The sequence below is a fragment of the Hemitrygon akajei genome, chromosome 9 (genome assembly GCF_048418815.1).
Source record: "Hemitrygon akajei chromosome 9, sHemAka1.3, whole genome shotgun sequence".
In the NCBI taxonomy this organism is placed as follows: domain Eukaryota; kingdom Metazoa; phylum Chordata; class Chondrichthyes; order Myliobatiformes; family Dasyatidae; genus Hemitrygon; species Hemitrygon akajei.
The window spans coordinates 60,173,445-60,196,888 of NC_133132.1; the positions used below are offsets into that span (position 1 = coordinate 60,173,445).

The 23,444-nt window shown below is 39.1% G+C and overlaps 1 protein-coding gene across 2 annotated transcripts in view; it reads left to right on the forward strand.

Moving 5' to 3' along the window:
- Nucleotides 1-21,433, forward strand: part of LOC140733148 (EH domain-containing protein 3) — a 76,299-nt gene extending 54,866 nt beyond the window's left edge. For both annotated transcript variants that reach the window (XM_073056068.1, XM_073056069.1), the window contains 2 exons: nt 15,836-16,000; nt 19,269-21,433. In XM_073056068.1, the coding sequence (XP_072912169.1) occupies nt 15,836-16,000; nt 19,269-19,796 (693 nt within the window). In that variant the 3' untranslated portion in view covers nt 19,797-21,433. The remainder of the gene's footprint in view (nt 1-15,835; nt 16,001-19,268) is intronic.
- Nucleotides 21,434-23,444: the final 2,011 nt, after the last annotated feature.

Here is a 23,444-nt window from a genome sequence, read left to right on the forward strand (position 1 = left end):
AGAGCAGAATTGGATGTCCTCATCCAGGGTCATCATCCTGGGGTTGATACTAAAGGTCAAAACCCAAAGGTCAAACAGAAGTTGAGGCCCGTTGGCTAGAGCCCTGTGTCTGAAAGTTGACAGTCCACTGGGGAAGTTGAAGGCCCAGTCTCTGTGAATCCAGTCTCGGAACTGGAGGACTGTGTGTGTGCATGGTGGGCAGGTAGGAAGGAGAAACGGGGCTTGCTTTAGTGGTGCTGTTTTATTGCATATTGTGTTATCTTTGATTCTGCCGAGCATTGTGGGCATGCTATGTTAGTGCCAGAATGTGTGATGACACTTGCGGGCACAAGCACATCCTTGCATCACGTTTATTGTTAACACAAACGACACATTTGATAAATAAATCAATCTGAAATCTGACAATTTGCTTAGCAATTATTTGGCAATATACCCATGCTCATTTTGCAATGAGCTCCTGGGCTCCCTTTTGCAAGCCATTTCATTCCCTTCCTATTCCCACACTGTTCATACTCAGCCTTCTCTCTAGTGAGGATGAAGCCCCATGCAGGAATATCAGTACCTTGCATTCCACTTGGGTAGTCTATAACCCCGTGGCATGAATATTGAATTTTTCAGTTTTAGGTAAACCACAATCTCCTCCCCACCCCCCAAACTCCTGACCCTCCAACCTCCTATTTTTGTTCCCTTTCTCCTTCCGAGCTCCATCTACCTATTTCATGTGCAAGTTTCTCCTTTCCATCTCATGCCCACAATCTGGTTTCAATGTCATTCATCTCTCTCCTCTAATGGTTCCCATTCTCCTTTACATATCTGGATGCAGCTCAGGTAGTGCTTTGTTTTCCTGCTTGTTTCCCTCCAGCAACTGTCTCCCAACTTTTCACTCATCTCACTCCATTAGTTGTTTTGTTTTTCTCTCTGCCTGCATCTACCATTCACTTGTGACTTCCTTCCATCTCCACTCTTATTCACCTCACCTATCTGGCACGACCTGCCTGTCATCTAGCACCATTTCCTCTGTTCATCAAGCATCTTGGAATCCTCTCTTGTCATACCCTTCTCTATGTGCTAGCTGTCTTGGTCTCTCCACTCTGTCCTGACCCCAAATATTGCCAATTACTTTCCTTTCATGTATGCTGCTTGAACCACTGACTTCCTTCAGCAGATTGTTTGTTGCTCCAGATTCCAGCATCTGTAGTTTCTTGTTCCACACTTTTTTCAACTGTGTCATGTTCCTCCCTTTCTTTTCCACCCACTCGCATCAGGAAATCTCCAGATAATTCTCCTTTCCACAACTAATATCATGTGTATTCTTTATTTTCTGCAACAGGAGACCGTTTAGGAAAAGGATGTTCCTCCAGTACAATTTGTAGAACATTATTGGCAGAATGTAGAAATATTTCTTCTACAAACCAAGTGTTATCATAAATCATAATTTAAACATTGTTTATTTAGAATATCTTCTGTCTTGTGTTTCATTTAATTAGTAACTACAATTCTTAACAATGCTACTTCAGGTTGCTAGCATGAAAGAAGCTTATCAAGTATTAATAAATAAAGTATCTTAAAGGCTTAAATAGATAAATTAACTTGAGGGGAAATTTAACATTAAAGACAAGTAAAGACACATTAAAGACACATTTTGCATTGTGGCAAGTTTTGCACTGGTAGAAATTTATAAAATTGCATGAATAGTTTTGCTAGACTGTCTTTTTCCTGTTAAAATGTCATATCAGAGGGAAGCGTATTAAGGAGAAGGAGGGAAGTTTTTTTTATAGTGACAGATCCCTGGACATGCTTCCAGGGGTGATGGTGAAAGCTGACAGAATTGTAGTATTTAAGGTATTTAGATAGGTACATGAATATGCGGGGAATGGAGAGATATAGCCCCAAGCTTGATGGATTTCATTTAATATTATGTCGTCTTCAGCACAGACATTGTGTGCTGAAGGTCCTGTTTCTGTGCTGTACTTTTTTTGATGTGGGAAATGTATCTGAAAGTGTTTCTTATAAGCTGAAGAAGTTGGAATGGAGTTATACAAGTCCAGATTTCCTGACAACAAGAAACTGTCGCAAGGGCACCAAGTGACTATTACTTCTAGTTTCCAATTGCACCATTGTTTGTGGAGCATGGAAATGGTATACCTCATTGTTAAAATATAATTGCAAAGGAGAAACAAATTTTTGTTGTTTTTGAAATCCCATCCTGTTGATATTCAAAGAATTTCTGTCCCACCTAATGCAGTTTTATGTGCACCTTCTCAGAACTCAGGCTATTTATTCAGTGAATGTGCACAAAAGGCATTTTACTAACATCATTAGAACTATTTTTAAAATTTCATTTCTACAATGAGTAAGTTGCTGGGTGACAATTTTTAAGTTGCATTTGCAAGTTTGGAAGAACAACCTGACCTTTTGAATCCAAAATGATGAGCCTCTTACATAGGATTATCCGATAACCCCTAAATGTATTGACCTTTATGCTTACAGTGGATGAGAGAGATATTTTGAAGTAAAATAAATATTTTTTTAGAGATTTTATCAGGTGGTAAGGGGATTGTTACTTGTCATAGCTATACAGCACAAACAGGTCTTCTAGCCCAAAATCCATCCCTATCTAAGGCATTTCCATTTCTCTGTGTTTATCCCATAAATCTATAAACTTTTCCTATTTACAACCCTGTCCAAATTGTCTCTTAAACATTGTAATTTGTACCTGCGTCTAACACTTCTACTGAGAAATCATTTCATATATCCACCACACTCTGTGTGGAGAAGAAATTTCTCTCTGATCCCCTTTAAATCTTGCACTCTCATTTTGAATTTATACCCTTCCATGTGAAAACTACATAGACTTCCCTACCATGTGAAAAAGATTGAGATCACCAATCTTGTCCTGTTCGTAATTTTGTATGTCTATAATGTACACCCCCCCCCCCCCGACTTCTCACATTGCAAGGGGATTAAAAAAGCAGATTCTACTTATAACTAAATTCCTTCAGTCCCAGTAATATTATTATGATTCTTTTCTGCAGTCTTTCCTGATTAATGGCATACTTCCAATAGCTAAATGAACAGAACTTCATACACCACAAGTGTAGTTTTGCCAACATCTTCTGCAACATGACGCCTCAATTCCTGTACTCAGTGCTCTGACTTATGAAGAAAGAATGACAAATGCTGCCTTCTACATTCTGTATCACGGTGTCAACACACCCAAAGAACTACCAACTTGTACCTCCTCAGTTTCTCCTTGTGTAGGAGTGCGGTTGTTAGGATTCGGGAGGTATATTGTCTTGTTACAGATACAAAGTTTGGATCACAGGTCAAAAGTTAGCTTGTAAGTGTAGGGTTGATGTTCTTTCTGTAGATTCAGAAGCATTCCTCAGTTTACCTACTCTTGTGATACTGAAAGGTATCAGGTTGTAAATTTTGGGTTGAAGAATAATATCGATCGGCTAGTTAAGTTAGGTGGAACTAATTCAGATGGAATTGGATCCAAATAAGTGCTAAGCAATCAGTTCAGAAATCTTGATAAGGATAAGACATAAACCATGAGTGATTATTGAAGGATATAAACAAATCTAAAGATCACTAACAATAGCACAAAGATAGATAAGGTAATGAGGAAGACATACAGGATGTTGGGTTTCATTAGCTGAAGCTCAATGATTCAAGATTCAAAAACTTTATTGTCATTCCAACCATACATCAGCTCTGCAGGGCAGAATGAGACAGCGTTTCCCAGGGGCAAGTACAATCATAACATAACAAACGCAACAATAAATAGTAAAACACAACAGCCACATATTGGTTAAAATCAAGTTATAAGTTTCCAGTGCAAGTTAAAAGTGTCCAAAGCAGAGTCAGGTAGAGCAGCTATTTAGCAGTCTGACTGCCTGTGGGAGGAAGCTGTTTAGTAGCCTTGTGGTTTTTGTTTTGATGCTCCTGTAACGTTTGTCTGAAGTATGGTCTCGCATATTTTGCATAACTGCAGCATATCTGACCTACTAAATGCCTAGATCTATGAAGGCAAGTATACTAAATGCCTTTCTCAAACTCTATCCAACAACGTTTCCACTTGCAGGAGCTACAGACTTGCACCCCAAGGTCTCTCTGAGGTCCTTGCCTTGTCTGGATTATATTCCATCTGCCACTGCTATCCCCAACTTTCCATTCTATCTAATGTTATATTCTTCATAACAGCCTTTTCTGTCTGTGATGCCAATAATTTTCCTGTTATCTGCAAACTTTTCCAACCCACTCCAGTCTCAACCAATATATTACAAACAACAGTCACCTCTTCTAAAAACAGTCAGATTTTTGAGCTATGATCTTCCATGCACAAAGTCATGCTAACTTCTCCGAATTAGTCCTTTTCGAGTGAACATAAATCCTATCCCATGAATCTTCTCCAACAACTTTCTATCATTGATGTAAGGCTCACTGATCTAAAATTCCCAGACTTATCCCTACCAGCCTATTTGGAAAGCGGGGTCCCCATATACTACCCTGAGATTAATTTTCTTATGGGCATTCACAATAAATGCAAAGAAACACAATAGAATCACTGAAAAACTACATACAAAGACAGACAATCAACATGCAAAAGACAACATTGTGAAAATACAAAAGGAAAACAAGATAATAATAAAGTAATAAATAATATGGATAACATGAGATGTGGAGTCCTTGAAAGTGAATCCAAAGGTTGGGATAAGTGAAGTTATCCACTTTCGTTCAGAAACATGATAAATGAGGGATAATAACTGGTCCTGAACCTGGTGGAGTGGGACTTGAGGCATCTGTATCTCCTTCCTGATGACAGCAGGAAGAAGAGAACGTGGTTTTGGTGGTGCTCTATGCCTCCTAACTTGTGATTTCTTCTATATCCCCTATGAACCAAGTGCATCATTCAATGTCAATTTCCTTTACCTGGTATGTACTTCTTTTTCGCTAATTAAGACTACAGTATCTGTCATTAAGCAAGGTTTCCTAAACTTGCTATTTTTATTTCTGACCCTTGCAGCAATTCTTCATAAACTCATATAAACAGGATTGGTCAATTGAATTTGTCTGTGCTGACTGAGATGCCTCTGGCAATCCCATCTGCTTACATTTGATCCATATTCCTCTAACTCTTTCCTACTTGTGTATCTACCCAATTGTCTTAAATGTTATTGTACCTCCTCAGCCACTTCCTCTAGCAACTCATTTTATAAATGCAACACCCCATGTGTGAAGAAGTGGTCCCTTATTAACTGTGTTCCTCTCACTTTAAACCAATGACTTCTCTAGTTTTGATTTTTCTTCCCCTGGTGGAGAAAGACTGCCTCCATGCTACCATATGTCCTTATGAACTTAAACGCTTCTATAAGGTTACCCCTCTCTCTCCGTTCCAATGAATAAAGTCCTAACCTGCTTAATCACTTTTTTGTATCTCAGGCCCTGACTGCTGTAACATCTTTGTACCAAAACTTATGCACAATACTCTAATAACCCTTACTATCTTATGCAATTACAACATAATATGCCATCTCTTGCACTGTCATTGATTCTCACCAGCTGCTTCTTGTCATCAAGCTAATTATGTATTAACGTAGCTAGTTCTCCCTGTATCGTGTAGTCTGGCCTTCCAGAGATGTGTATAGAAAGCATCCACTGCCCTGCTCTCATCAGTACCTTTATTTTAATAAACACTCTTAACAGGTGCTGATTTTGATCCCTTACTTTTTCACTTTATAAATAAGTCACACTTATCAGCTGTTACTTTCTCCCCCAGCAATTGATCCCGATCTACCTTTCCCAGGTCTTATTATGTTCTTATCAAAATTGCCTTCCACCAGTTTAAGGCAGTAACTCAGGCTGAATATTTCCATGATTAGCCTGAAGCCTACAAATGATAGACTCTTTCAATTGATCATCATATCTCTTGTACATTTTCATTGCTAAAGATAAGGACAAGTACAGACCCTCTCTGCATACTGCTTCAAAAAGCCTTTTCAAATTCATTTTTGAGTTCAACCCTCTTCTAATCTTCTTACACTCAATCAATCCCAGTCAATACTGGGAAAGTTAAAGTCCTCTATTGTTACAATCTAATTGCTCATATACCCTTCTGTGATCTGTTTTACTTGTCTGTTCTTTAAGTTCTTGCTGAATATTGGGGAGGCTTTACTATTATCCCATCAAAGTGGCCATCTCTCTTGTTCGTATATTCTACCCATTTAACCTCATTGGCCAATTTGTCAAGGATATCCTCCTTAAGTTCTTTCTGATGAGCAGTGCAAAACTCCTTTGCACCCCTCTCACACCTTTTTATCCTGTTAGTTTAAATCCTCCTGAGTTTCACTAGCAAACATTCCTACAAGAATATTGGTCAGTGAGAAGAGAACATGGCCTGGGTGGTGGGGTCCTTGATGATGGATGCTATTTTCCTGCAAAAACGCTCCATGTAGATGGTGGTGAGGGCTTTACCCGTGATGGACTGGGCTGTATCCACTACTTTTTGTAGGATTTTCCATTCAAGGTTATTGGTGTTTCCATACCACGCTATGATGCAACCAATCAGTACATTCTCCACCACACATCTATTGAAGCTTGTCAAAGCTTCAGATGCCATGCCGAATCTTTGCAAACTTCTAAGGAAGTAGAGGCGCTGCCATGCGTTCTTTGTAATTGTGCTTACGTGCAGGACCTAGGATGGGTCTTATTAAATGATAACTCCAAAGAATTTAAAGTTGCTGACCCTCTACGTCTCTGATCCCTTTGAGGACTTTCTCATCATGGATGATCATCCATAGTTGTGTTGAATGACAGAGGAGATAAGAGGGTGAATGACCTATTGTTTTTATGTTGAAGTTATTAGTGTTTTGTTTTCAATGCTTTCTCCGGTAGGTTCTTCCTGGTGCAATTCATTATGTGTAAATGCATTTCCTGTCATTAGATTCTAAAGCTGTTTTGCACGTTTGTACTTGTCTCCTCATCCTGCAGTTATCATTCAAACTCTATTTGTGCTGAGTTACGCACTTTTATTCCACTAAGTGTGAATATTCTCAACTGCCTCTTTGAGGTCAAAAGAGGAAAGATTTTTTCTAATCTTGTAACTCTCATGAATCATTACAATTCTCTACCCCATAGAGCTGCAAAAATGTGATTCAAAACCAAAAGAGATTTGGTCAATTCATAGGTTAAGGAACAGGCAGGAAAGTGGAGCCGAGTCCAAGATGCAATCAATATGATCTTATTCAGTGGCAGAGCAGGCTTGAAGGACCAAATAGAATATGGAAAAATGTCTGTATTGACAATGATGCCAAGTTAAACTAATCCCATTTGTCTGCACGTGATCAAGATCCCTCTCTGTCTGTTCATGTGCCTACCTACAGTAAGGACTTCTTAAATGTCACTGCCATATCTGTTTTCCGCACCTCTGGAGGTGCATTCCAGACACCTACCATTCTGTTAAGCTTGCTTTGCAAATCTCTTTTAAAAAATCTCATTTAAATCTCCCACACCCTCTCCCCTTAAGTGTATGCCATCTGGTTTTTGACATTTCCATCCCAACAAAGAGATTCAGATTATTTACTCATACTTTCATCAGATCACTCCAGAGAAGGCAACCCATGTTTTTCCAACTTCTTATAGCTAATACTCTCTAATTCGAGCAATATCCTGGTGAACCTCTTATGCACTCTCTCCTTAGCCAGGCTGACTATTCCTAATAAGCTCATTCTTTTACAGATGTGAGTAATTACTTTCCTGAAGAATCTTCAGTAATGTTACTAGATCTCATATAATGCTAAGCAGTCTAAAATGTCCTGGTTTGTCCCTATTACCCTCAATGCTTCTGCTTCCTCTGGTGAAATTATAACACTGCATTTTAAATGTCTAGTCCAGTTCCGCATGGAGGGCTTGGATATCTCCCCTGTGCCTCGATGGACAAATTTTGAACAAGATGCTTTCTGACCCAGAACGTTGGCTTCAACACGATGGCTTCAAAATAATTGATTTTATAATCCATCATAGGACTTCTGTGAGATCCATATATTTATACTTGATGCTTTCCAATCAGTTCTTCATTAGTGTGCTAATATTACCCATGATACTACTGCATTCTTTTTCATTGGCTACAAAGTTGTCATTGTTGGCAAGAAGGAATATATGGTAAATTGATGCCCCATCAGGAAGAACAACAAACCTAATCAGTTGCCCTCTGATTAGTTCTCAGTTTCCCACCTGGCAGAACTAGTTTTCACACTTAGCAATTTCTTTTTTGGCTTTTCCCAAACTAAATGTGTAGTCATCAGCACTTGCATTGGCCCCAGCTATGCATGCCTTTTCATCAGCTATGTGGAACAGCCCATGTTCCAAGCCAAAACTGGTAATGTTTTCTGACTCTTTCGTCACCACAATGAAGGGGTGGTGAATCAGCATGCAGCAGGGAGATTGAAAACTTGGTTGAATGGTGTAATAATAACAACCTCTCACTCAATGTCAGTAACACCAAGGAACCGATTGTAGACTTCAGGAGAAGGATATCAGAGGTCCATGAGCCAGTACTCGTCAGAGGATCAGTGGTGGAGAGGGTCAGTAACTTTAAATTCCTCTGTGTCACTATCTCAGAGGGCCGGTCCTGGACCCATCATATAAAATATTATTGTGGAGAAAACATGATAGTGCCTCTACTTCGTCAGGAGTCTGCGGACGTTTGGCATGTCATTGAAAACCTTGGCAAGCTTCTATAGATGTGTGCTGGAAAGTGTGCTGACTGGCTGCATTATGGCCTGGTATGGGAACACCAATGCCTTTAAGAGGAAAATCTTACAAAAGGTAGTGGATTTGGCCCAGTACAGGGTAAAATCCTTCAAACCATTGAGCACACGTACATGAAACATTGCTGTAGAAAAGCAACATCCATCATCCAAGATCCTACCACCCAGGCCATGCTCTTTTCTTGCTGCTGCCATCAGGTAGAAGGTACAGGTGCCTCAGGATTCACACCATCAGGTTCAAGAACATTTACTGCCCCTCAACCATCAGGCTATTGAACAAAAGGGGAATGCTACACTCACTTAAGGACTCAGTGTTATATTGTTATTTCATGCTTGTTAATTATTGCTATTAATATCTCCATTTGAAGTCTATGGACAGTTTACAGTTCCTGTTTACAGTTTACAGTTACCGTTCTATAGATTTGCTAAGTATGCCCACAGAAAGAGATTCTCAGGGTTGTATGTGGTGACATGTATGTACTCTGGTCATAAATTTGATTTTGACTGCATTGATGCTCCTTCCGGCACCCATGCTGTGTTTGTCAATTTCATCAACTTTGCCTCCCACTTCCACCCTGCCCTGAAATTTGCTTGGTCCATCTCTTGACGCTTCACTCCCTTTTCTCAATCTCTCTGTCTCCATCTCTGGAAACACACTATCCACTGACATCTATTACAAACCTACTGTCTCTGACAGTTATCTTGATTATACTTTTTCCTACCATGTCATATGTACAAAAAAAATGTTATTCCCTTCCCAATTCCTCCATCCCTGCTGCATCTGTACTTCAGATGACATTTTCCATTCTAGAACATCCAAGATGTCCTCCTTTTTTACCCACAAAGAATGGGGTTTCCTTCCACTACTATTAATGCTGCCCTCACCCACATCTCCTCCATTTCCTGCACATCTGCTCTCACTCATTCTCCCAGCATCTTAACGTAAATAGGGTTCCCCTTGTCCTTGCCTACCACCCCACAAGCCTCCATTACCATCTCAACATTTTCCATAATTTCCACCATCTCCAATAGATTTAGACCACTAGCCACATCTTTCCCTCCCTGCCCTTCTCTGCTTTCCATAGTGATTGTGTTCAATGTGAGCCCCACATCCACTTGTCCCTCCCAATGATATCCCTCCTGGCACTTATCCCTACAAGACCCTGCACTTCCTTCCTCACCACCATTCAGGGACAAACAGTCTTTCCAGTCGAGGCAACACTTCGCCTGTAAGTCTGTTGGGGACATCTATTGTATCTAGTGCTCCCAGTGCATCCTCTTTTACATTGGTGAGACCTGACACTGATTGGGGGAGCCATTTCAATTCAACTTTCTATTCCCATTCTGATATGTTTTGTCCATGCCCAGAGCTATGGTGAAGCCAAACTCAGGTTGAACAGCAACACCTCATATTCCATATGGGCCACCTTCAGCCTGATGGCATGGACATTGATTTCTGTAACTTAAGGCAATCACTCCCCCGTCCACCTATCGCTCTTTTTCTATTGTCCATTCTGGTTATTTTCTTTCCCCTTCTTCTCCTCACCTGCCCACCACCTCCTTCTAGGTCTCCTTCTTTTTCCCTTTCTTACATAGTATACTGTCCTTTCCTATTAGATTCCTTTTTCTTCAGTCCTTTACATCTTCTACCTATCACTACCCAGCTTCTCAAATTTTTCCCCTTCCCCCTCACCTGGTCTCAAATATCATCTGCCAGCTAATACACTTTCTTCTTCCACCTCCACCTTATTCTGGCTGCTGCCCTCTTCCTTTCCAGTCCTGATGAAGGTTCTTGGCATAATACTTTGACTGTTTATTCCCTTCCATAGATGCTGCCTGACTTGATGTCTTGCTTCAGCATTTTGTGTGTATTGCAGCTAAATTGATTTGTCCTTATACCTTGGACATGGTTCTTTTTAGTGTTTAAGTACCAGTACACTTGAGAAAGATCTGATTGGAATTAGAGATGAACCATGTTTTCAGCTTTTGATTGTTGACTTTTGGATATGGAAAAAAAGATGAGGTTTAACAAAACTGAAATCATAATGCTCATTTCCTTTACAAAGTCATTTAAAAGTGTAAATGTCAGATCTCCAAAGGCAAGATTTGCAAATATTATTGATAGCTTTTGTTATGACATCTCCATGTCTGCAAAAAAAAAGGCATCTGTTTTGAATTGTCTGTCGTATTCAGCTTGTTGTTCTTGGACGCCCTTGCATGAGTGCAGCTGGCCTGCTAATTGAATTAGTGTTATTTAGCCTTGGATGTAGTCAATTATAAATGGCCCATCAGGTGCATTTTCCTTTAGGGCTTATATTGATTTCCTGGAACAGTGTAAATGTTCTGTAGCGAAAGAGAGTTAGAATTTATATTCATATTTGTAGTAAGGAAAGTAATTTGCAACTTGCAGTTTGAGCTGTTCTGCTTTTGAAATGGTTGATTATTAATTCTAGTTTTCTTCACTCTGCAATCCAAGAATATTTTGTTTTAGTGAAGTCATTAAGCTGCAGTACTTTTCATTTCTCCCCCACCAATTCATTGTGTCAATGTTCAAAGAAGTTATTGTTCACTTGTAAATTCATACATAGACCTTCTTGTTTTAATGCAAAATGGAATAACAAACACAAAAGATACTGCAGATGGTGGAAATCCAGAGCAACACACAAAATGCTGGAGAAACTTGCAGGTCAGGCAACATCTATGGATATGAATGAACAGTCGATGGTTCAAGAAAAGACCCTTCATCAGGACTGGAAAGAAAGGGCACCAGATTATTAAGGTGGCCAGGTCAGAAGGTGATAGGTGAAGCCAGGTGGGCGGGAAAGGTAAAAGAATGAGGAAGAAGGAATTTAATAGACCATGGGAGAAAATGTAGAAGGAGAGGTGCCAAGGGGAAGAAGCTAGAGTAGGGGATAGAAAGGGAAGAAGGAGGGGAAAAGAAACAGAGGAGAAAAATATCAAAAGGAGAAATTGATGTTCATGCCATCAGGCTGGAGGCTACCTAGTTGGAATATGAGGTATTGCTCTTCCACCCTGAGAGTGGTCTTAACGTGACAGAAGAAGAGGCCATGGACTGACATGTCAGAATGTGGTTAGGAATTAAAATGGTTGGCCTCCAGGAAATTTCACATTTTGCTGGTGGAGCTGAGGTGCTTGACAAAGTGGTCCAGCAATTTACGTCTGGTCTCACCAATGTAGTGGAGGCTGCATCAGAAGCAGCAGATACAGTAGACAATCCCAACGGATTCACAAGTGAAGTGGTGCCTCACCTGGAAGGACTGCTGAGGACCCTGAATGGAGGTTAGGGAAGTGGTGAATGGGCAGGTGTAGCATTTCTCCGACTTCGTAGGGATATATGGTGGGGAGGCAGAGGGGGTGGGGGAGACTAGTGGGGAGGGACAAATGGACAGGGGAATCACAGAAGAAACAATCCCTGCAAAAAGTGAGTTGGGTATGAAATAAAGGTGTGTTTGGTGGTAGAATCCTGTTGAAGCTGGAGGTAGTTGCTGAGAATGATGTACTGGATATGGAGGCTCTTGGGGTTGTAGGTGAGGATGAGGAACTCTATTCCTGTTAAAGCGACAGGAAGAAGTGAGCACCATCAATGGTGGAGGAAGGGAAACACTGTTCTTTGAAGGAGGAGGATATCTCTAATGTCCTGGAAAGGAAAGCATTCACTTTATTTGTGTTCTAACCAGATAGCACAAAGTTTTCTCGTAGAATTGGGGTGCACTTACCATATTTACTTGGTGATTTACTTTAATGAAAGTTTGCATTTGAATATTGAAGTGTTTTAACTTTTTTCAGTTGTGTTGCTTCTGCTCTGTTGAACTCTTCTGCTTCACCGTGGTCTTGTACTTTTAGCAGCTGCATAGTAGTTGCCACTATATATAGCACCTTCCAAGAGTGGTAACTGTTGCCTTCCCAGTGGAATAAATAAGTCTAAAACTTGTATCCTGATGCCTAGATTTTTTAAGGCTGCTCATTGAAAAATTGTAGACAGGTTTTGTTGTCCTTAGATTAAGATAAAAAACAACCATGGAGAAGTTATTAGAGAGCTCTTATTATAATATTTGTGATCTAAAGTACTTAGGAGGATGAGAGCTTCATTCTTTTTTTTAAAAAGAGATGCACTCATCAGTAAAATTCCCAAATCAGTTTTTCTAAAAATTGCGGCAAATCGTCAGGACATGCTGAAAGAGTTACCTGAAAAAGTACTTAAACAATGCCAGGGTGTATTGCTTGAAAGTAATATATCCTCAGCTACCCTATCTATGCCTCTCAATTTTATCTACTTCCATCAGGTTGCCCTATCAACCTCTGATCTTCAAAGAAATCAGTCCAAGTTTGTCCTTGTAGCGTCTTCTGCACCATCTCAAAAGCCTTCCTATAATGGGGTGACCAGAACTGCACGCAATACTCCAAATGCAGCCTAACCAAAGCTGCAGCCAACTACAACTTGATTTCTTGACTCATTGTCAATCTCCTGATCAAAGAGGGAAAGCATATCATTACTACCTTTACCATCCTATCTACTTGAGTTGTAAGAGAGCTTTGGGCTCACACCCATTTATACATTAATGCTTCTGCCAGTTACTGAATAACTTACTCTTACATTTGACTTTCAAATGCATCACCTTGCACAGGATCAAAAATCTATCTCTTCCCTTGCTTACTGCAGTATCTTGGCATATATTCTTTCAGCCCTTGGCACTTAACCACTTTAATGTTCTTCAAGAGTTTTAGCACCACATTGTTTTTAATATTAACATGCCCTGGCTATCAACATACGCTTTACTGATCTCACCATCATCCATGTCATAGAACATAGAACATAAAAATCTACAACACATTACCAGCCCTTCAGCTCACAATGTTGTACTGACCATGTAACCTACTCTAGAATCTGCCTAGAATTTCCCTAGTGCATAACCCTCTATTTTTCTAAGCACCATGTACCTATATAACAGGCTCTTAAAATATTCTATTGTATCCGCTTCCACCATTGCTGCTGGCAGTGCATGCACCCACCACTCTCTGGAAAAACTTACCCTGACATCCCCTTGGTACCTATTTCGAAGCACCTTAAAACTGTGCCCCCTTGTGTTAGCCATTTCAGCTCTGAGGAAAAGCCTCTGGCTATCCACACGATCAATGCCCCTCATCATCTTATACACCTCGATCAGGTCACCTCTCATCCTCCATCACTCCAAAGAGAAAAGGCCAAGTTCACTCAACCTATTCTCATAAGGCACGTCCTCCAATCCAGACAACATCCTTGTAAATCTCCTCTGCACTCTCTCTATAGTATCCACTTCCTTCCTGTAGAGAGGTGACCAGAACTGAACACAGTACTCCAAGTGGGGTTTGACCAGGGTCCTATATAGCTGTAACATTACCTCATGGCTCATCCCATGGTTGATGAATGCCAACACACCATACATCTTCTTAACACTGTAAACCTTTACAGCTTTGAGTGTCCCATGGACACGTACCCCAAGATCTCTCAGATCCTCCACACTGCCAAGAGTCTTACCATTAATATTATATTATGTCTTCAAATTTGACCTGCCAGAATGAACAACATCACAGTTATCTGTGTTGAAGTCTATCTGCCACATCTTAGCACAGTTCTGCATTCTATCAATGTCCCACTATAACCTCTGACAACCCTCCAGACTATCCACAACACCCCCAACCTTTGTGTCATCAGCAAACTTACTCACCCACCCTTCTACTTCGTCATTCAGGTCATTTATAAAAATCACAATGGGGAGGGGTCCCAGAACAGATCCCTGTGGAACACCAATGGTCACTGACCTCCACGCAGAACATGAACCATCTACAACCACCCTTTGCCTTCTGTGGGCAAGCCAATTCTGGATCCACAAGGCAAGGTCTCCTCAGATCCCTTGCTTCCTTACTTTCTGAAGGAGCCTTGTATGGGGGATCCTTTTCCTTGAAGAATACTTCTACAAAGTACTCATTAAGAACTTTGGCTACTGCCTATGGATTTTCTATAAACCTACTTGCAAAGGAAATTTCATGGCTCACACCCCCACTACCCCTCATCCTTTCAAATTTTTTCTAGCTTCCTTTATGTTCCTCAAGGGCTTTGATTTACGTCAGTTTCCTAAACTTTGCATATGCTTCCTCTTTCCTTTTTAACTAAATTTACAAATTCTCTTGTCATCCAACATTTCTGAACCTTGCCATTCTTTCCTCTCATCCTCATAGGATCGTGCTGGTCCGAACTTTAACCAACCAGTCTTTAAAAGACTCCCATAGGCCAAATGAGGATTTCCCCTTAAACAACCACACCTGATATACTTCCCCCACTCTCTCCCTAATGCTGTTAGAGTTGTCATCTTTTCCAGTCCCACCCAAAATTTTAGCACTTCCACCTGCGGATTAGTCTTGCCCTCATCCAGACTACTATAAAACTTTTGAAATTATGATTGCTGTTTCCAATGTGCTATCCCATTGAAACTTCAATCACCAGACTCATTCCCGAGTGCAAGAAATTAAAAGTAATTCCCTATAGAGCAGGTTCCATATTTGTGAATGGAGTTCTAAAAAAAAACCTGTATTCTTCATTAACTATACATCCATTTCTAGGTCAAAATCTGTCTGGTTCCCATATAAAATTTTGTTTATCATCCCTGACCCTCCACCTAGGTTAGTGTCATTCAATATGTCCCTCAGTTATCTAATGAGATTGCAGTATTGTCCAAGCCAACATGGTAGAATATAGTAGGCTGTACTCTTTGGTGCATGGTATTTTACAACATTGTGGAAAAAATAATCTGTTGCTATTCTGCAAATTATAATAGTTTTGCATCTGTACAGGCTATCTTTGCATTACAAATAGCCAAGTTACAGACACCTGCACACACAACCAAGCTCCTATAATATTACATTCAAAAGTATGACATGCATGCACGTGTTAGTCCAAATGGCAGAATTAGTTTTCTCTCCCTCTTCTGGTAATTTGTTCTCCATAATCTGTGTGCAGTAAAAGGTAGGCTCCTTGTGTTGACATATTGCATTGTTTTATTCTGCAGGTTCATGCCTATATCATCAGTGCCTTGCGGAAAGAGATGCCAGCTGTATTTGGTAAAGATAACAAAAAGAAAGAACTGATTAATGGTCTCGGAGAAATTTATGCACGGATTGAACGAGAGCATCAGATTTCTCCAGGAGATTTTCCAAACATTAAGAAAATGCAGGTAGGTCTGAATTGGCTAGTTTTCTGTTGCTCATTTTGTCAACTTATTTTTGGTATGTTTACCATAATAGTACAATATCCAAACATCGTGTGTGTTGGCATAGTTGTGTGGTTTTTTTCCTGTCTTATTACGTACTCTAAGTAAAGTTATACATATAGTCAAGGAAAATTGATGCATAGAATCTCGGGAAATGACACAATTTTGCAAGATTATCTTGTCCATGCAGAGTATGATTTCATAAAATAAAGGGACATAACTGAATGCCACTAATTTTTATTTTTTTCATTAGTTACTTTGTATTTGAATTGGTTCAGAATGACTTCAAATGGTTTCCCATTCCATTTACTACTGTCTGTTTTCTGCCTTAAGCATATTGCTTATTTGTACATGTAGTGCTAGTAATGTGGACTCTCATGAGATTTTGGAGCAAAATTGGATGGGAAGAATTGTCATGCGGAATTTAGAAAGGTGTGTATGGAGAGAATTTTGAAGCTTGTGCTCAGAAGGTACATCTTTCAGTGTGAGATAAAGAGATCTCAGTAGAATGGGTGGGGAAATCTGCATGTAGTAATGTTCTGTGTACCTCTGCCCTTGTACTTGGTGTTACAATAGTAGAGTTTGAAGGTCTGAGGTGTGCATGTAACCTGGGTGAGTAACTGCAGTGTATTTTGTCCATGATAAACAATGCATATTCACTGACTTTCCACACCCTGGGGAAGCAGTCATGGGTTTCAAAAGGAAATTGAGTCATCACTTGACCAATTAAAAAAATACAAGTAGGAGAATTGAATACCGTAGTTGAGAATAAGTTTGGAATATGCAAAGGGGTAAAAATTGAAGGAATTGAATTTCCAGAAGAATGCAGGTTAGGATGTTTGCACAGTGAAGGATTATGATCACATATGGAATTTAAATGAGGTGAACAATTAGGAATGGTGTATTCAAGTGAAGATTTTGAAATTGTCTTTGTCTGGTAGGCCCTAGATTGAAAATAATTTACTGCTTCTTCATTTCTTTTGGCTCTAAAAAGATGAGAAATAGCCTTGTCAAATTGAATACTGTCATCTGAACACTAAGCAAGTGTTTTCCAGAATCATTGATACTTTGCCACAGGTGGGATGGATGATATTAGACAGGTGGGTGGGTAGATGCAGATATGCTAGTTTTTCCCCACTGTATATGCATGCTCCCAATGCAAAATATATGCTCAATAGCTTCCCATATACTCTTTCCTGAATTTGTGGATGGGGTATCTAATGAGTTGGAAGATGATGTGACTTTTTTCCAATGGCAGAACTTGGAATGAAGTGCTTGTTTTGATATTCTAGTATCAAGCATACAGACACCATCGGGTAATCCCACTTGCCAGAGCTCATGGGCGCTGTAAAAATTGTGATGTTGGGTATACTGGCCTAGGGAAGGAGAGAACACCAACATTGGTTTATCTATCAAACTACTGGACTTGGAAAATCTTACAGAGGCAGCATTGGTAGTACTTGTTTTTAAGTGCCACTGTGTGTTCATGTCACCAGAGTAGGCATGAGGACGGCATCAGTGCTGCTCAATAGATTATGACCTTGTAGGTTTGAGGTCTCGTGGAAGTTTCTACAAAGTGGAGAATGGGTTGCAAACCACTAATAGTTCAGTATTGAAGTGATAAAAGGCATGGACTAAAATGGGAATGGAAATTGGAATGGTATTATCTTTATTAACCTGTATAAAGTCATATAGCTTTGAATCAGACCTTTCAGCTCAACTGATTCATGCTAACCAAAATGTCCATCAAAGCTCTCCGTAGTGTTTCATCCAGAGCCTTCTAAACCCTTCCTATTCACGTGCCTGCCAATTGTCTTTTGAAAAAATTGTTATTGTAGCTGTCTCAATCACTTTCTCTGGCAACTTATTCCACATACATACCACCCTTAATGCTTTGTGTAAATTCCAAAAAAAAGCTTTTTACAAGTGACTGTTAAATCTGTCCTAAAATCTTTTGCCCTCTAATTCTTGATTTTCCAACTCTGGCGGGGGAGGGTGGTGTGGTTGATGGAAGAATGAATGCATTCATCTTATCTGTGCCCTCCATGATATTATGCAACTATAAAATTCACCTCCCAGTATCCTGCACTCCTAGGAATAAAGTCCTAGCCTGTCCCACATCTTCCTTTAACTCAGTCTCACAGTCCTGGCAACAATTCTTGTAAATCTTTTCTGCACTTTTCCCAGTTTCAAAACATCTTTCCTATACAGGGTGACCAACACTGAAGAGAATATTCCGTGCTGCCTCGTCATCTTGTACAATTTTGATATTCAATGGCCTGAATGATAAAGGCCAGCATGCCAAAGGCTGTCTTCTCCACTCTTATCTATCTGTGATTCCACTTTCAGGAAAAGTGCTTGTATTCCAAGGTCTCTCTGTTCTACAACTGTCACTGGGCCCTCCCATTCAGTGTGAAAATTCTACCTGGATTTGACTTTATAGCATACAATGTTGGATTCTTATCTAAATTAAACTCCATTTGCTATCCCTCAGTCTACTTATTCAACTGATCAAGATGCCCTGTATTCTTTGATAGCCTTCTTCATTGTCTTCTATTTCACCTATTTTAGTGATATCTGCAACATACTGACCATGCCTTATTCATTCTTATCCAAATTGTTATTACAAGTGACAAATAGCAGCAGACCCAGTACCAACCCTTGAACCACAGCACTAGTTGCAGGCCTGTAGTCTAAGAAACCTCCCAATCATCCTCTGCTACCTACTATCAAGCCTATTGTGTATGCAATTAGCCTGCTCTCCCTGAGTTTCCAGTGAACTAATTTTCCAGAGCAGCCTACCACGTGGAATCTTATCATAGCCTTACTGAAGTCCATACAGACACATCTATCATCCTGGCTCGTCAACTTTCTTGGTCACGTCAAAAAAAAACTCAGTCCAGTTCATAAGATAGCTATATGCCTAATCAACTCTCTTCTTTCCAGATGCATGTTTATTATCCTTCAAAATCCCACATTATTCTTTGCAGTCCTTAAGTAAAAGCACAACATTTGCTATCATCTGTTCTTCCGACAACTCATCTGTAGCAAACAATAATGCAAATATCATTTCTATTTCAAAGCTTTTTAGAAGTCTAAGGCTAATTTAGTGTTGTTTCATGAATAGTAGACTGTTTGCAATGGTTGCAGCCATTTAGAAAGTATTAACCTGACAATGTCTTGATTATCCACTCTTTGATTCAAAATAAGCTTCCTGTTTCTTAATTTCCAGGATCAGCTGCAAGCACAGGATTTCCACAAATTTCAGCCACTAAAGATTAAACTGTTAGAGACAGTAGATGACATGTTAGGAAATGACATTGCTCAGCTCATGATCCTCGTACGTCAAGAAGAAACCCAGCGACCTGTCCCAGTTGTGAAAGGGGGAGCTTTTGAAGGCACAATGAGTGGCCCGTTTGGACATGGATATGGTGAGGGAGCTGGTGAGGGTATTGATGATCTTGAGTGGGTTGTGATCAGAGATAAACCAAGCTATGATGAGATATTTTACACTCTGTCACCCATCAATGGGAAGATCACTGGTGCAAATGCAAAGAAAGAAATGGTGAAGTCTAAGCTTCCAAACACAGTGCTGGGAAAAATCTGGAAATTGGCAGATATTGACAAGGATGGCATGTTGGATGATGAAGAGTTTGCATTGGCCAACCATTTAATTAAAGTCAAGCTGGAAGGTCATGAACTACCCAGTGAAATTCCACAGCATCTCATTCCACCATCAAAAAGAAAGCTGGCTGAGTGAATCTGGCAGCTGGGGAAAAAAAACACAGCACAAGAAGGTGAAGATGAAAAACCACTGAAGAATGAAGATTCCAAAGCTTAAGCAGGCAAAAATAGTGTTAAAGCTTTTACTTAAATATTTTTATTTCCATTATTTACGCTGATTGCTATACTCCAGGTTTCAGAGCATAGAATTTGCTACTTTAACCACCAAAATAAATGCCTGTGTTCTTGAAAGAGTGGCAACAGAGTTACTGTTCACTTGGTGACAGGAGTGCCTTGGGATTGTTGCTCCTTCATGTCCCTTTTTTAATGTTGTGGAGCACTGTGATGTCACCTTGTTACTGTGAGCAGTACTACTAAGTTTCTGTTCTTTGAAAGGGAGATCAAATTTTTTTTCCCTCAAGCTTCTGCCTTATTTTTAGGTAACTAGAGTATTTTGCTTTATCTCAACTACTCAATTTCTGCATGATGCTAAATAATTCAGACAGTTGTCCTCTGAATACCTAGTTACTGCAAGGATAATTTTTTTTTCACTTTATATAGATTTAGATTTTATAAGGAATAGCTCAGTGTTTCTCAATGGTCACTCCATGGACAGGAACATTTGAGGAAAAATGTTCACAGAACCACTCTATGGTAGAAATAGGTGATTTGTATGAAAACTTTGATATTTCTACAAAAGGAAGTTTGGAAACATGGTTTTTTTGATTCATGAACAGAATTTCTATTAAGTACTTTTTCTTTCAAAACTTTTTTTGTGAAGCCCTTATGTGACTAATAATCTTTGACAATAGGGTGTAGTTTAATTGGATATGTGATATCTATAATACAAAGTATTATACAAGTATTATATCTATAATATACTTTGACATTAGTAAGGAAACTATACTAAATTCTATCCTAAAGAGTACTGTCAAATATATACTGTACTGCATGTTTATTGATCAGGCTAAACATATAATACCAGGTATAGTGGAAAAGTTGTACATCATCTTGTATTTGTAATAGTTGGGTATATTCTACTTGACAGTTCTATCACCTAACCTTTGCTTGTTTTCCTTAAACTTAGTTATGTTGCAAGACATACCATAAAATGTTCAGTTCAATGTCTTCCATTATCGTATTGAATATTCTGGCACCTCTTTAAAATGTTCTATGTGTGAGAATTCTTTGTAAATGTAAGTTATTTTTCTGTCCTATAGTTGTTGAACATTGCTGTGGAAAATCACTGTTGTTATACTGAAACTACATTGTGAATCCATAGACATACACTACATTAGTGAGGGATCTGCAATGTCAGTCAAAAGTCTTTATCTTCCATTGAGGAAAAAAGCAAGAAGATTTGCTTCCCAGTTACACATGAATGTATCCCCATGCCCACAGATTGAACACCATTGATGCTTTGTGATCTATTTAAAACAGGTGCAATTTGTGGCAAACATGTTGAAGGCTCACTCTTTCTATACCATGTGACACAACCTCACCCATTGCCTGCTCCAAGGAAATTCCACTACACTTCAAAAAGGAACTTGAATATTACCGAAAAAATATTTTTAAAGAATCATGTTTCCAATGTGGAATTAAACTGTTACTAGTAGGATTTCACGGGTGGTTTTTTTGTGTGTGTGAGCACTTGGGGTGAAGAGGGGAAATCACTGAAATCACTGAAATTTGCACAAGTACTCTGCACTTAATTGTTTTCTTGCCTGGAACCAATACAAAGGCTTGGAATTCATGGTCAAAGGGGCTGTGGAAGAAATATTCTTTGGAATTCTTTCCAAAACCTCTCTTGAGGAAGGAATGCTTTTAGATCAGATCATGCTTTAAAAGCAAGAAATGTGATTTGTCAGTTACACTGGTCCATACTGAAATCTCAGCTGGCTGTCTAAAAGCATTCTTGCATCATTCTGTTCAGCATACAACATTACCAAAATAGTCTCCTTAAATTACTCTGGATGGTTTTTTAAAATTTGATGTCTGCCACCAATCTGCTACAAACAAACCAACTGTAGTTGATAAGGAAATGTACTAAATTAACTGCTGTGAGATGTGTGTAGGCTAAGTACTTTAGACAGGCCCATGAATCAGAATCACGTTCATTATTACTGTGAAATTGGTGGCAGCAGTACAGTACAAAGGCATAAAATTACAAAAAGTATAGAAAAAAAAGAATGAGATAGTGTTCGAAGACTGTTTGGAAATCTGATGGCAGATAAGGAAGAAGCTGCTTCTGAATATGGATCTTGAGACTTCTGCACCTGTACCTCCCTGATAGTGGTAACCAGTAGAAGGCATGTGTGGTGAGAGTCCCTAATAATGGATGCTGACTTTGGTGTCATCCCATATCTCCTGACGTACCCAAAAAAGAAGAGCTGCTGGCATACCTTCTTCATGATTGCATCAAGATGACAATCAGGTACTTGAAGCTGTACACCCAATCTTCTGCTGCTGCTGAGGACTGGTGTGTTTTCCCAACTTCTCCTTCCTGAAGTCTACAATCAGGTGTTGAAACTTCACTCAACCAGCTGATCTATGTCATTCAGGTATTCTGAGCAGTTGATATGCACAGGTTTTTTTTTTAAACACCTTGAAGATTAATGAAAATGTTTTATTTACCATGGGTCATATTTTTAATGTGTACCCTACCCTCAAAGCACTTTCTCATTAAAATTATGATAAAAATAATTAGCATTATCCTATAAAATTTCAAATTTTAAATAGATTACTCTCACATATGCATATTCTTAAGCATCTCCAGTTAGTTTTAAGATGGACTCTGGTTGGAACTGCGAATGGAATTACCTGTGCTTTGAGATCATTTCAATGAATAGAAGAGAATGTTAGTGAAAATCTATCTACCACAGTACACCTTTATTTCTCCTTGCTTCATGGTTACTTGTACCACTATTCAAAAGTTAATTAAATGCAAAGTTAATGCAAAGATTAGTAGGATTTTAACCTTCACCCATTACCACACACTTCCCTATACTAATATATATATATATATGTATATATATATATAAAATGGATAATATTATAAACCCTACTTGTATGTACCATTCTTTTCCTATAGTAGAGGTTGAACTTTTTTGACCTCTATTTGTGTACTGATAATCAGCTTTATAATGTGAAATACACAAGCAGTCAAGTAAAACTCTAATTCTGAAGTTTTATTGTCTTCAAATTGCTACTGTATGAAATGGCCATTTCTACCAAAGAATAGTACTACAACAATAAGAACAAAATCTTCAGAAAGTAGAACTATACACTAGATGTTAGGAAAGCCAGTGTTTTATGGTGTTTTTCATTGAGTGCGACTATTTACTGTGTTGGAGCTTGCATTTCATTTTGATATCTGCTTTGTGTGCATTTGGATGTCCCTGCTTCCCTGTTTGTTGGCTGACCCCATTTCTTTAAACAGTTGAAATTATTTTTGTTTTCAGTAGCCTCTACATTTGTGTATTTAAATTTTTGGGTCACATGCAGTTTTTGATGTCTAGAGCTTTTAATCATTGACCTCTATTTTTGCATTAATATTATTATGAATAAGCAAGTTTCTAATCTGTATACAAATATTTTTCAGGGAGCCTGGTCTTTAAGATTAAATACTAATGAATAACATCTTTTCAAAAACTATTTCTGCAATAGAAAGAGTCCAAATTAATAA